This window comes from Lipotes vexillifer, unplaced genomic scaffold (genome assembly GCF_000442215.2).
Source record: "Lipotes vexillifer unplaced genomic scaffold, Lipotes_vexillifer_v1.1 scaffold527, whole genome shotgun sequence".
Classification (NCBI taxonomy): domain Eukaryota; kingdom Metazoa; phylum Chordata; class Mammalia; order Artiodactyla; family Lipotidae; genus Lipotes; species Lipotes vexillifer.
This window is the reverse complement of record NW_006793902.1, coordinates 5,604-20,701: the sequence shown is the minus strand read 5'-3', so window position 1 is coordinate 20,701 and position 15,098 is coordinate 5,604. Positions and strand designations below refer to the sequence as shown.

The 15,098-nt window shown below is 36.6% G+C and overlaps 1 protein-coding gene across 1 annotated transcript in view; it reads left to right on the top strand.

Annotated features, from left to right (window-relative positions):
• LOC103088508 (TNF receptor-associated factor 6-like) overlaps positions 1-14,791 on the top strand; it is a gene marked incomplete at its 3' end in the record, with an annotated part of 17,582 nt that extends 2,791 nt beyond the window's left edge. The window contains exons 2-6 of the mRNA XM_007466851.1: positions 2,906-3,226; positions 6,997-7,147; positions 8,075-8,233; positions 9,561-9,632; positions 14,720-14,791. Coding sequence (XP_007466913.1) covers positions 2,928-3,226; positions 6,997-7,147; positions 8,075-8,233; positions 9,561-9,632; positions 14,720-14,791 — 753 coding nt within the window. The remainder of the gene's footprint in view (positions 1-2,905; positions 3,227-6,996; positions 7,148-8,074; positions 8,234-9,560; positions 9,633-14,719) is intronic.
• Positions 14,792-15,098: the final 307 nt, after the last annotated feature.

The following is a 15,098-nucleotide window of genomic DNA, read 5'->3' as shown; positions in this document are numbered from 1 at the left end:
CATTCCTGCAGTGGAATTCCTTTTAAGGAATTGTGACTGATTGGACAGATTTTCTTAGTAACACATTTGCTATAAAAGGTCTCTAAATCTAAAGACCTTCAAGTCTTTTGGACTGGATAGCAAGAGGGCAGTTTATCGACTATCCAGTAAACTGAATTTTAACTGGACATTTGGGCAGAAAAGGTAGACTTAGCTCAGGGACTTTTGCTTTTGTCTCCTGGCTAGCATTTTGATATATGCTGTACAACCAAACAAATATTAATCTCTCAAAAGTCATTTTACTTTAAAAAAATAAAATGGTTAAAGTTTCAAAAGGTAACTATACCTGGAATTATCAAAGGTATGTAAAATGTGTTCTCATACTTACTCTGCTTTTGGGAGTGGGAATTATAAAGCCTTTGATATTGGATATCAAAACATATCATATTGGATAACCAGCATCTATCAGAAACTATAAAAAGTTATATACTTTTTGACCTAATAATTCTACTTCTAAGAAATTTAAGGTAGTAATTGAACACAAAAATGTATATGGGAAGAAAAATAACAAAGGATATAAACCCTAGTATAGCATTACAGTGTTACCTATCAACAGATTTGGAGGGTATAACAGGGGCCTTATACCCCATCCTGGAGCACAGGCGTAATAACTAGTTCTGCTCTTTGCCATTATCTTGCCATCCCTTCCTCCTTATCAACTTGTACTGAGTCTTCCACGGGATTCTGCATTAGTTATAACAAGGCTTTGCAAACTGTTTTTAACTTTTCAAAAATATTATTGAAACTAAAAAAGTAGAACAAAACGCGAGTTTTTCTTTACTGGTTTTTTGGAATTCTGTCAACCCAACCTGATAACACTGGACAGCTCATGTTTAACAGAAGCTGTGGTCAGCATCTGAGTTTAGTATAATAAAAATAAATGGAAAGAAATTTTAAATTCAGACAAAGTTATCAAAACATAGACAAACATAGGATAGTACAAATTGCACAGGCTCTGGGTGAGGTAGTCTTGGGTTCTGATTCTAACTGTTTCTTATTAGTTGGGTAATCCTTGGCAAGTTACTTAGCCTTTTAAAGCTTCAGAGTTTCCACTTTGATAACGGGTGGGGGGGGCAATAAAATTGTTAAATAAAGTAACTCTATAGAGGTACACATAATAACAACTCATTTTTACTTCCAGGCACAGTTCTAAGTGCTTTGCACATATTAACACATTTAATCCTCTCGGTAATTCTGAGGTGGATTCTTTTGTTACCCCCATTTACAGATGAGGAAACTGAAGCACAGAAAGGTTATATAGTTTGCCCAGGTCATACACCAAATGATGGAGACAAGAGTTAAACCCAGGTCATCCGCTTCCAGCATCTAAGCTGTTCACCACTTCATGATATTGCCTCTCCAGCCAGAGCAGTGCTTCCTCCTTTGTAGGTGATCATCAAATGCTACTCAAAATCTTTTTGAGAAGAAGAAAAAGGTATCTATAGTGGTAAAAAATAGAGGATTACTGTCTTAACCCACTATTTGACATGGTGACCGCCAGGATTTTTATATAAAAATGAGACAGGTGGGGGATACATTGTCTACCATATTGGCTGGAGGCTTACATTTTGTTTTCTAGAACTCTGGTTGACGCTTGAACAACATAGGTTTGAACTGCATGAGTCCACTTATACATGGATTTTTTCCAATAAATACTACAGCACTACATTATCAGAGGTTGGTTGAATCAGTGGATATAGAACCACAGACACAGAGGGCAAACTGTAACGTTATCTGTGGATTTTTGACTGCGTGGGTGTCGGCACCCCAAACCCTGTGTTTAAGGGTCAACTGTATATCTGGTACATAGTGGGAATTTTCTTTACGTGTAATTACCTACAAGAGAGACCTGGTTAATTAGGCTGTGAACTGCTTTTAGACCTTAGCTTCTCACTTGTAAATTCTGGTAATGGTTTAGAATTTGAAAGCATCCCACCTACCATGAAAGCAATAGTTTTCCATAGGCAAACAAAACCTCACTTGTTTTTCCAGTCATTAGTAATGAAACATAGTCACTTGACATGACTGAAGGCACGAGGACATACAGATATACTTTTTCAATTCCGTTCTTTCTGTGTAATAGAAATTGCCACACTGAACATTTGGAGGTACAGTTGACCCCTTGAACAACACAGGTTTGAACTACACAGGTCCACTTAAATGCAGATTTTTTTCAGTAAAGGATCTGTGGTTATTGACTCCGAGGATGTGGAACTTTGGGAACAGAGAGCCAACTCGGATTTTCTATTGCGTGGGTGTCGGCCTCCCTAACACCTGCCTTGTTCAGGGCTCAACTGTAGTCAATAGAGTTTTAGATCTAGAAGAAGAAACTGAGATCCAAATGGTTAGTTGCCCAAAATCACATATCTAATAGTTTCTCATGATCATCTGATCCCTTGTGCATTGTTCGTCCTCACACTGCCTGCTGGTCGAGCTGTTCTCTTCAGCTCTGGATGCTTGAAGGGAGTTCAGCAGCATAATTAAGTTCTTCAGCAGCTGCCTGATGAACACCTGTTAGGTGAAAGCTTGTGCTGAGTACTGAGGAAATGAACATTCTTGAAACTGCAGTAATAGAAAACAGACATTTAAACAGATAATTATGCTAATTATTACAGTTGAGGTATGTTTCTTCTTTTAACCTTATATTCCATCCATCCTACTAGATCATGAACTCCTTAACTTGTAAAATAGTAGTCATGAAGCAAAGCTGAAAAATCTTCGAAAGTTTTCTGTAAATAATATTAACAGAGCTAATGTTTATCAACTAAAAGGTGGTTTGCATATAGCTATGATATACATGTGTGTGTGTGTGTGTGTGTGTGTGTGTGTGTGTGTGAAGGCATTTTTTGTCTTGCTGTTTCTTCAGAGCAGTCGATAATCACCTTACTATGAGTCTGCTACACTGTGAAAACAGCTGTGGATCCAGCCAGTCTGAGAGCGACTGCTGTGCTGCCATGGCCGCCAGCTCCTGTGGTGCTGCAGCAAAAGATGACAGTGTGAGTGGAACTGCCAGCACAGTGAATCTTTCCAGCTCTTTTATGGAAGAGATCCAGGGATATGACGTGGAATTTGACCCACCCCTGGAAAGCAAGTATGAATGCCCCATCTGCTTGATGGCATTACGGGAAGCAGTGCAAACACCATGCGGCCACAGGTTCTGCAAAGCCTGCATCATCAAATCAATAAGGTACGTGAGCATAAGAATGAACCTATAACAACCAAATAGAACATTATTACATAGAACACAGGGCATCCCAAGAATAGTCTTATACATAAAAAGCTACTTCAGGAAGAAGAACACTGAACAAAAAACTGAGAAATTTACCTTCTTATTCCAGTTCCTGCTGTAGTATGAAAGGTAATTACTATGTCCTCCCCTCCTTTGACCCTCAGATAAATAAACAATAAGTAGCTGCTTCTACTTAAAGCAGTTGTATTGTAGACTAGGGTGTGTCTCTAAGCTTTAAGAAAATAATTAAAAATAATGTACCTTAAATGATGATCCTACTAGAATATGATAATCTCAGCCATACAAATAATGCTGACTTTATGAGTAATCATTATTCTCATTTTAGTCACATTAAATTTTGTCTGCTACCTGCTGCCTATGGACAACTGTAAAATAACCAGTATTTTTAAAGAAAGTATTGATTGATGGCTCTGCCTTCATAATATATCCAGAATTCAATCCCTGCCTCACCCTGTTCTGAATCACCATCAGCTCTCTCACAGGCCTCCCTACTTCCACCTTTACCTTCTTCCAGGCTGTTCTCAATATAGCAGCCAGAATGAACCTGGTAAAATAAGTAAGATGATGTCATCTCTGCTCAGAGCATTGTAGCAGGTCATCTGGGAGTAAAAGCCAAAGCCCTTGTAAGGCCTTATATGATAGGTCCATAAATTTTCTGATCATCTCTCTATTAGGCTCCCCTTCCCTCTACCAATTCACTCTTTACTGTTCCTTGAACTTATCAAGCATGCTCTTGGGGAGTTGGCTTCAGCTGTTCTCTCTGCATCTTACTTCAGCTAACTGCTTAGTCAGTGCCCTTTACTCCCTCCAGTGTGGCTCAGATCTCACCTTCTTGTAGGTACCTTGGCTACCCTGTTTATACCGTGCCTTCCCCCACCTCTTCCCACACTGTCTCCCTTACCTACCTTTCTCTTTTACCTTCTTTTTTACCTACCTTTCTTTTTTTCTCTAACACTTTTCATATTTAAAAATACAGATAATTTGTGTGTTTATTGTCTGCTTGCTCACCTGGAGTATAAGCTCCTTGAGAGCAGGGCTTGAGATCTATTTTAGTTCTTGATATTTCCTAAGTGCCGGGAATAGCACCTGATACATAGTAGGTGCTCAGTAAATCATGATTGCATCAACTGAATGAAAGTATATGGGGTTTCCACAAATGATTAAAATTCATCTCCTAAGAAATAGATACATTTTACTATAATTCAAAAGTTAGATGGGAATATTTTTAGGTGACTAAGGAGTTCTATACAGGACAAAACAATGGAAGAAGTGGGGGAATTTTAGGTTCTTCAACTAATAAGCATCTAGTCATATTGGTGAAATCATTTTTAAGTAGGTTAGCTGGCTGTTCACTCATCTTGTAAGTTTTTTTTCTTTCGACTTTTTTTTTTTTTTTTTTTTTTTTTTTGCAGTACGCGGGCCTCTCACTGCTGTGGTCTCTCCTGTTGCGGAGCACAGGCTCCGGACGCACAGGCTCAGCGGCCATGGCTCACGGGCGCAGCCGCTCTGCAGCATTTGGGATCTTCCCGGACCGGGGCACGAACCCATGTCCCCTGTATCGGCAGGCGGACTCTCAACCACTGCACCACCAGGGGAGCCCTGTTGGGAGGTTTTTGATTACTGATTCAGTCTCCTTACTAGTAATGCAGTCTGTTCAGATTTTTTGTTTCTTTATGGTTCAGTTTTGGTAGGTTTTATGTTTCCGGGAATTTATCCATTTCTCTTAGGTTGTCAAATCTGTTGCCATATAATTGTTCATCGTAGTCTCTTTTGATCCTTTGTATCTGTGGTATCAGTTGTGATGTCTCCTCTTTCATTTCTGATTTTATTTGAGTCTTTTTTTTTTCTTGTTAGTCTAGCTAAACTTTTCTATAAAATTTGAATTTGTGGTAACTACATCCATACTTGGGAATTGGCTTAACTTAAGTTACAAGGGAGCATGTGTCTTGTTTCAATTTGGGGGAAAAATATGTTACCCAGTGGTGAATTGGCAATATCTCTCTAGGGTTGGTTGTCTCATCCTCCACACTATTGGCATTTTGAGCCAGATACTTCTTTGTTGTGGAAGAATGTCCTGGTGTTGTAGGATGCTTAACAGCATTCCTGGCCTCTGCTCACTGGATGGTGAAATAGCCCCACTTCCCCAGTTGTGAGATCCAGAGTGTCTCCAGACGTTGCCAGATGTCCTCTGGGGTCAAAATTGCCCTAGTTGAGACCACTGGTTTAGGGTATACATGAGAGCAGTGTTAAAGGTTCACCTTTTTTTTCTGTCTATAATGATTTTCAATTTATATTGTATTTAGGTAGAAATAGGACCATATTATGGATCGTTGATTTTCCTGTAGGTGAAGATGTACAGAAAAACCCAAGTGTCACCCATGCCCAGGAAGGTAGCTAATCTTTAGCAGTTTTTTAATAGCAAGATACTCATGAAAGTAGTGGAACAGTGGTCTGAAAAGGAAGTAAAACCTACAAAAGGAAGTGTGAGGCTTTTTTTTGGTTCTGTCTCCCTCTAAGCTAGAAATGACCACTTACTTCAACTTTAATGTTCTTGAAGGAATGGCTCGGAAATTTCTCATCGGTTATAGTCATTCGGAGAATCAAAAGGCAGCATCTCAGTCCAATTCCATTTTCCTTTGGAGTGATTGCTAATGCGGTGGATAGTGGTTTCCAGTTTACTTTAAAAGGTTCTTATTTTCTCTTAGATATCCATCACTTACGTTTGGGGAATATATTTCAATAAACTTGTTTGCGTCCCTGGTTCTCAAAAAATATTCGACAGTAAAATAATATCATGCAGTGTGAGAGAAGCCCTATAAAGATTGACTATGTCGGTCACATTTTGTAGTTATAAGGCATTTGACAGCAGACTCCCATTTTCAACACCTTTACGTGCACAAGAACCACCACTGTTGCTTTTCACGTAGGAGGTGTGCAACAAATGTTTGAGTGATTGACGCTCTGTAGCCTATCTGACATGCCACATTTCGTGAGTGAAGATTGAAACATCCCAAAAAGTTAAAGGGGAATGACAGACACCCAAGCTTTCTGGGGTAGTTTTTCCCATCGTAAGATAGAATAAACCATTGGGAAGCAGGACATATAGGTCCTTTAACTCCTGATTGCATTGTATGTACCCTAGACAGGAAACCTTTGTTGCCCGTTAGCCAGTGTTGATGACTGTTCAAAGTAAACCTTAAAATGTGGCCTCGTGGGGCTACTTACTGCTAATTGGTTAATTTTTACTTATGACTAATAACTATAGACATGTTATTAGTATATTCTGAGCAGCATATAATTAGTTACATATCCCTAGTATGTTGAATAGCTGCTGATAGAACAGAGGCCTGCTAGACTGCCAAAATTCCCATCCTTAACTTTCACTTCATTTGTGTTGTTCAAAATATGATTTTATTCAATTTCTCATTTTTTGGTTGAAATCTATCCCACAATCTAAAATCCCACACTAGTTTTTGATAGATAATCCATATGGTGCTAATGGTATCCATTTCATAAAAGAATGGTTCATAAACTGTCTATAAAAGGACAGTTTATTTTAGTGATATTATACAATATAATGTGTTAATTTATTTTCTATAGGAAATAAGTGTAGAATTTATATGTGATGAATTAAAGTTGTGTGTATTTTCTAATGTGAATGTTTGTTTAAAATCTACCAAATAATATATTTTGTTTGTTTCTTTTAGGGATGCAGGTCACAAATGTCCAGTTGACAATGAAATACTGCTGGAAAATCAACTATTTCCTGACAATTTTGCAAAACGAGAGATTCTTTCTCTGATGGTGAAGTGTCCAAATGAAGGTTGTCTGCACAAGATGGAGCTGAGGCATCTTGAGGTATTAAAGTTATTTTCTAGGTGTTAGCATATAGGCAGGGAAGTTCCTAGAGAATAGGAACTTTGCTGTGTCCATCTGGATATTGCCAGTGCCTAGCATATAGTGATTGGTTAGCAAATTCTTGCTGAATTAGTACCAACCCTTTCCCTTTCATTATTGAGTATAAATATAAGTAGAAACCAGAAATTTCTTTTTCCATCTACTCTGGCTTTGCCCCAGTGATGATAAAAAATAAATCAGTATTCTATAAGTTTTTTGGGTGAGCATTATCTGCAATAAAACTGAAGAGCATTTTAAATACAAGTGTCACATTTTAATTCCATAGCTTCATTTCTCTCATTTTGAAATAAGCAGCAAGTCACATGTAGTCATCATCTTAGCGCCATCGCCTTAGCACCCTCATACTTTTTTCTCTGGTTTTCTGAATTATTCATTTTATTATGAACTATAATATAGTTCTCCTATAGCTTGAGATTAACTGAAGCCACGAGATAAAATAATTTGCTTTTAAATTAATCAGTCCTTAGTGTGGTGGTTTTACAAGAAGTTAAATATCGCTTATGTTCCATTTGAAATTAAGCATTTAAAATATATTTGTAACTTGCCCCCTTTACTTAGCTCCTTTTGGAGGAGCGGCCTTTCGACACTACTGAATTGATAATGAGAAAATCTGACTTCTTTCCAACTCTCTTCCCTAATTGGATACATGAACCTGAAAAGTCACATCCTTTGTATAAACTTTCAATTCACAACCATTCTTTGAAAAAAACCCATTAAGGCCTTCATATTGTGGTTCTGTGGTGTGTACTAAACAAAGTAGGTTCAGTGGACAATTCTATAGAAGAGAACAGTATATTCTTAGAAGAGATTATATTTAGATTTCTTAAGGATTGGCAAATACTAACTGATAATTTTTTTCCATCATAGGATCATCGAGCACATTGTGAGTTTGCTCTTATGAATTGTCCCCAATGCCATCGTCCCTTCCAAAAATGCCAACTTAATATTCACATTGTCAAGGAGTGTCCAAGGAGACAGGTTTCTTGTGTAAACTGTGCTGTATCGATGGCATTTGAAGATAAAGAGGCATGTACTAACTTGGATTTGTTAATTCCACTACTATTTTTTTTTAATGTACAGTGATGGGGGTTAGCAGTAGATGAAGATGTTAATCCAGTTCTGAGTCTGTATTATAAGTTGTGAGAAGACTGATTTTTTAAGAAAGTAAGTTCAATAAACCATTCTAGTAAATGAGTGTAGAGTTTATATTTTCATCTCTTTCTGAGAAAGCGTTGTTTCTACTGCTTACCACAGTAGTAGATCTACAAGTAACAAGTTTTTAGGAAAGGTATATGCTGATCTGTTTCCCTGTGTGATATTTTAATGACCAGTCTTGGATTAGAGACAAATAAATAAAATAATTACTGTATAAGACTTATATTTTTCTCTTTAAAAAAGAGAATGAGTTGTTAAAGCTTTTAGGGGATTAAATTAAATCCTACAAAGTGTGTTCCTTTGGTGAGAATTCGTCAAACACATATGATGAATTCACTTTTCTGTACCTATGTTATACTTCAATTAAAACATTTATTTTTAAAAAGAAACTTCATGGCACTTGACAGCATCATGATCATAGAATATTTTTCCCATTTATAAACTGGGATGTAGAGGGATTAAGTAATTTTATATTAATATTATTAATGGCAAAGCTAGCACTGAGATCCTAGATCCTGGATCCGTATCCTATGTCCCTTTTACTAAAATAGTGTACATACAATTTATGTTCTTTTGTAACTATTAAGATACTTCCTTAAACTGTATTTCTTACAAATTTATCTTGTTAATTTTCCCTACTTTCTTATGAGATCAAGCATATTATGCTCATTAAGTTGATGAATTGTTCAAAAAAAATGTCAGCTAACTTGCTAAAAAGTCTGAGGCATAATTAGAGCAAATTGGTGTCTTCTTAAACTTCAGTAAATTAAATGGACCTAACCAGAAGGGTTAATTATTTCTTAAATTTTTTGTATTCTAGAAAACAAGGCTCACCTTTCTGGGGCCTTTGAGAACATGGGCCTCCTGCCCTAATCATGCTTCTGTTCTTTACCCTCCTGATAAGAGTTTTAATTGAATCATGCTGCTGCTGGAAGTTTTTGGAAAGGTGTCTTTGGAGAATTATAATGTTGTTAAATGATGTCCAAACAGTTACAGATGCATCTTTTGTATACTATCATATTCTCTTAAAGAGCTGGAGGGTGAGATGAATCTCATTACTACACTGGCAAATGGAGAGAAAATAACTTTTATAGATTATTCTCACATTGTTGTTTTACACACATCAAAAAAAAATAGGTTGGTGTTACCTTTTCAGGTTTTCTCACTTTTTTTCTTATATTTCTTTAATAAAATTTAGATTCATGACCAGAACTGTCCTTTGGCAAATGTCATCTGTGAATACTGCAACACCATGCTCATCAGAGAACAGGTATAATGATTCCCTTTCATAAATCAGTATTTCCATAAATAGGTTAAAGAAGTGAATTAGGTTTTTAACTGAAAATTTAAATCAGTAAGGCAAAATGAACACAGGTCGAAGAAGAATTAAAACTATGTGAATTTTAAATGCAAATCAGAATCACAATGAGGTATCACCTCACTATCATCAAAAAGTCTACAAATAATGTTCTGGAGAGGGTGTGGGGAAAAGAGAACCCTCCTTCACTGTTGGTGAGAATGTAAATTGGTGCAGCCACTATGGAAAACAGTATGGAGTTTCCTTAAAAAACTAAAAATAGAACTACCATATGATCCAGCAATCTCACTCATGGGCATATATCCCCAAAAGATGAAAACTCTTAATTTGAGAAGGTACGTAGGGAATTCCCTGGTGGTCTGGTGGTTAGGACTCTGCTTTCACTGCCGAGGGCCCAGGTTCAGTTCCTGGTCGGGGAACTAAGATCCTGCAGGCTGCGCGGCACGGCCAAAAAAAAAAAGAAGAAAAGGTACATGCACCCCAGTGTTTATAGCAGCATTATTTATAATAGCCAAGACTTGGAAACAACCGATTGGTTTAAGAACATGTGATATATATAGATAATAGAATATTACTCAGCCATAAAAAAGAATGAAATACTTCCATTTGCAGCAACATGGATGGACCTAGAGAATATTATACTAAGTGAAGTAAGTCAAAGACCATTGCTTTATGTTACCACTTATACATGGAATCTAAAAAATACAAATGAATCTTATATACAAAGCAAATAGACTCACAGACATAGAAAACAAACTTAGGGTTACTAAAGGAAAGGGAAGTGGGGAGGGATAAATTAGTATAGATTAACAGATACCAACTACTATACATAAAATAGATAAGCAACAAGGATATACGTAACACAGTAGGGAACTATATTCGGTACCTTGTAACAATCTATAATGGAAAGTAATCTGAAAAATATAAATATATACATAGCTGAATCACTTTGCTATATACTTGAAACTAACACAGTATTGTAAATCTGTATTTCAATTCTAAGAAAACTGAATTTTTTCAAATAATGTAACGAATAATTTCAGAAAGAACAAAATACTCGGCCCTGAGTACTTAAAATTCCTAAGTCATTAACATAATACCTGTGTTTATGTATAGTCATAGAAGTTCCAAAGCCAAGTAATTTTTAGATAAAAATAATTTAAAATGCTCATTTAAACACCAGAAACTTTATAAGAAATATCAATACATCTTTAGACTCTGTGAAATAAGGATCTTAGGTATCCAGAAACCAGTTTGAAAAAGTAAGAACAATGAAATATAAGGGAACAAGTCTATTCAGTAGCAGGACGTTATTTGTAGCCATGTCCCCGAGGCATGTTGGGAGATTTTGAGATTTCCAGGGTCTGTAGCCCCTCTGTTCAGTTGCCTGTAGACCACTGATGGGGCATCATCAGAAGTAGTAGTTATATTAGAAAACTATTCATTTTTTTAATTAATAGGGAAAGGAAAATTCCATCTGATTCCTATCTTCTGACATTTGGAGGGTTTACCCACAAAATATGAATATTAGTCACTAAATATTTATACACTCATGAAATCTGCAAACCTGGAGATCATAATAGATTACTGTACTAAGTAGGAACAAGCAAAACCTGTCCCTCAATTAAACTTTTCCATTCATTTGTTAACAGAGTCCTTTAGTTTTTTTTCCAACAGGGCCTTAATTTGAAGGTGTAAGTAACTTTTTGCTTGTGAAGTCTCATCTCCCAGGTTTTTCTTTTTGCTGTTTTAATACTTAAAGGAAACCACACAGCACATCTAAAATCCAGCAAAAGTAAAACTTAATGTAGGAAAAAACCCTAGGTTTAGAGTCAGAAAAACCTAGATTTTAACCCTGACTGTGCCACTAACTTGCCCACTGATCTCTGATAAGAAAGTGGACATTCTAGATCAGGGATCAGCAAACCAGCCCACCAGCCAAATCTGGCTGCTGCCTGCTTTTTAAAATAAGTTTTATTGGAACACAGCCATGCCCATGTGTTGTATGTGGCTGGTTTTGTGCCACAATGGTAGAGCTGAGTACTTGGGACAGAGTCCATAGGGCTTACAAGGCTGAAAATATTTACTATATGACCCTTCACAAAAAATTTTATTTACCACTCTTCTAGATTATGCGAAATGAAGGACTGGATTAAATGGTCTCTGATGTTGTTTCTGCTTGAAATATCTATGATTACAGCTAAACTAAATTTCTAAAGGAAAATTTTAAGTACCACTTTCAAAGAACATGATTCTACATAATGGATCTTACCTTAAAGAATTTAGAGTCCCCAAATCAAAGCCTGAGGCTTTCTTTAAAACTTTTATTAAAGTGCTTAAAATATCTTCTAACATCTGAGTCTCCCCATTGTAGTCAAAGCATGCGCAGGTTAACAAAAAGTAAGATTTATGAAAGGTGGTCACGAGGGAAAGACAGGGTGCAGTCAGTGGCTCTAACGTATATAGTTTATTGAATAGGGATTCAGTGGCCTGGACCACAGTGAGAGTCTTAGTTGGGTCATGGTTGACATCAGAAGGTACTTTTTCTTTATAATGCCGCTAGAGGGTGCCAGTTCCCCGGCAACAGGAATAAATTCATTTTCTTGAAATGAATTTTGAGTGATTTGGGGGCATGGTATGAGACGTTGATATTTCCTTTCTTTGTGACTTTTGGAAGTAAATATCATTTTTTTAAGTTGATAAAATACATTTCATGTTGATGCAAAGCCAGTCTAAATCAGCTAAGTCTCAATTATAAAATAAGCTTAACAGAGCTGCAAAACAACTTTTATATATATGCATTAGCCAATCTAAATTAATCCAGCCAGGTATTGCTTTGAAGAGGCCCTTAGATACCTGGAGTTAATTTGAAAATGAAGAAAAAATTGCTTAAGAACATCATATTGCAGTTCCTGTTCAAGACAGCTATGTATTGGATTGGCCAAAAAGTTCATTTGGGTTTTCCATAAAATGGAAAAACCCGAACGAACTTTTTGGCCAACTCAATATGATGCCTGTGAATTCACCTCCTCTCAAGAGTCTACAGCTACACATGGGACAACTTCCTCTTATAAAAACCTAAAGGCTGGCTGAGTAATAACTACACATTAGGCAAATGAGAAGAAAATCACATCAAAGTGGGTAGGAAAGACTAGGAAACAATCTCACCATACACCCACAAGCAGGAGGGAACTCAAACCCTGGAGCTTCTCCCTGAGGACTGAAGGGTCCAAACCCACTCCTCAAGCATTTCAACTTTTAAGACATACACTGGAGAGATGAGCTCCCCAAATATCTAACTCTGAAAACCAACAGGGCTCATGTTCCTAGACCCACCAGACTCTAGTGATCTTGGAAGCTGCTCTTTTTTTTTTTTCTTTTTAACATCTTTATTGGAGTATAATTGCTTTACAATGGTGTGTTAGTTTCTGCTTTGTAACAAAGTGAATCAGCTACACATATACATATATCCCCATATCTCCTCCCTCTTGCGTCTCCCTCCCACCCTCCCTATCCCACTCCTCTAGGTGGTCACAAAGCAGCAAGCTCATCTCCCTGTGCTATGCAGCTGCTTCCCACTAGCTAGCTATTTTACATTTGGTAGTGTGTATACATCAATACTACTCTGTCACTTTGTCCCAGCTTTCTCTTCCCCCTCCCGTGTGCTCACTCCCACTCCTCTAGGTGGTCACAAAGCAGCAAGCTCATCTCCCTGTGCTATGCAGCTGCTTCCCACTAGCTAGCTATTTTACATTTGGTAGTGTGTATACATCAATACTACTCTGTCACTTTGTCCCAGCTTTCTCTCCCCCCTCCCGTGTGCTCACGTCCATTCTCTGTGTCTGCATCTTTATTCCTGTCCTGCCCCTAGGTTCTTCAGAACCTTTTTTTTTTTTTTCATCTCTTTCTGAGAAAGCGTTGTTTCTACTGCTTACCACAGTAGTAGATCTACAAGTAACAAGTTTTTAGGAAAGGTATATGCTGATCTGTTTCCCTGTGTGATATTTTAATGACCAGTCTTGGATTAGAGACAAATAAATAAAATAATTACTGTATAAGACTTATATTTTTCTCTTTAAAAAAGAGAATGAGTTGTTAAAGCTTTTAGGGGATTAAATTAAATCCTACAAAGTGTGTTCCTTTGGTGAGAATTCGTCAAACACATATGATGAATTCACTTTTCTGTACCTATGTTATACTTCAATTAAAACATTTATTTTTAAAAAGAAACTTCATGGCACTTGACAGCATCATGATCATAGAATATTTTTCCCATTTATAAACTGGGATGTAGAGGGATTAAGTAATTTTATATTAATATTATTAATGGCAAAGCTAGCACTGAGATCCTAGATCCTGGATCCGTATCCTATGTCCCTTTTACTAAAATAGTGTACATACAATTTATGTTCTTTTGTAACTATTAAGATACTTCCTTAAACTGTATTTCTTACAAATTTATCTTGTTAATTTTCCCTACTTTCTTATGAGATCAAGCATATTATGCTCATTAAGTTGATGAATTGTTCAAAAAAAATGTCAGCTAACTTGCTAAAAAGTCTGAGGCATAATTAGAGCAAATTGGTGTCTTCTTAAACTTCAGTAAATTAAATGGACCTAACCAGAAGGGTTAATTATTTCTTAAATTTTTTGTATTCTAGAAAACAAGGCTCACCTTTCTGGGGCCTTTGAGAACATGGGCCTCCTGCCCTAATCATGCTTCTGTTCTTTACCCTCCTGATAAGAGTTTTAATTGAATCATGCTGCTGCTGGAAGTTTTTGGAAAGGTGTCTTTGGAGAATTATAATGTTGTTAAATGATGTCCAAACAGTTACAGATGCATCTTTTGTATACTATCATATTCTCTTAAAGAGCTGGAGGGTGAGATGAATCTCATTACTACACTGGCAAATGGAGAGAAAATAACTTTTATAGATTATTCTCACATTGTTGTTTTACACACATCAAAAAAAAATAGGTTGGTGTTACCTTTTCAGGTTTTCTCACTTTTTTTCTTATATTTCTTTAATAAAATTTAGATTCATGACCAGAACTGTCCTTTGGCAAATGTCATCTGTGAATACTGCAACACCATGCTCATCAGAGAACAGGTATAATGATTCCCTTTCATAAATCAGTATTTCCATAAATAGGTTAAAGAAGTGAATTAGGTTTTTAACTGAAAATTTAAATCAGTAAGGCAAAATGAACACAGGTCGAAGAAGAATTAAAACTATGTGAATTTTAAATGCAAATCAGAATCACAATGAGGTATCACCTCACTATCATCAAAAAGTCTACAAATAATGTTCTGGAGAGGGTGTGGGGAAAAGAGAACCCTCCTTCACTGTTGGTGAGAATGTAAATTGGTGCAGCCACTATGGAAAACAGTATGGAGTTTCCTTAAAAAACTAAAAA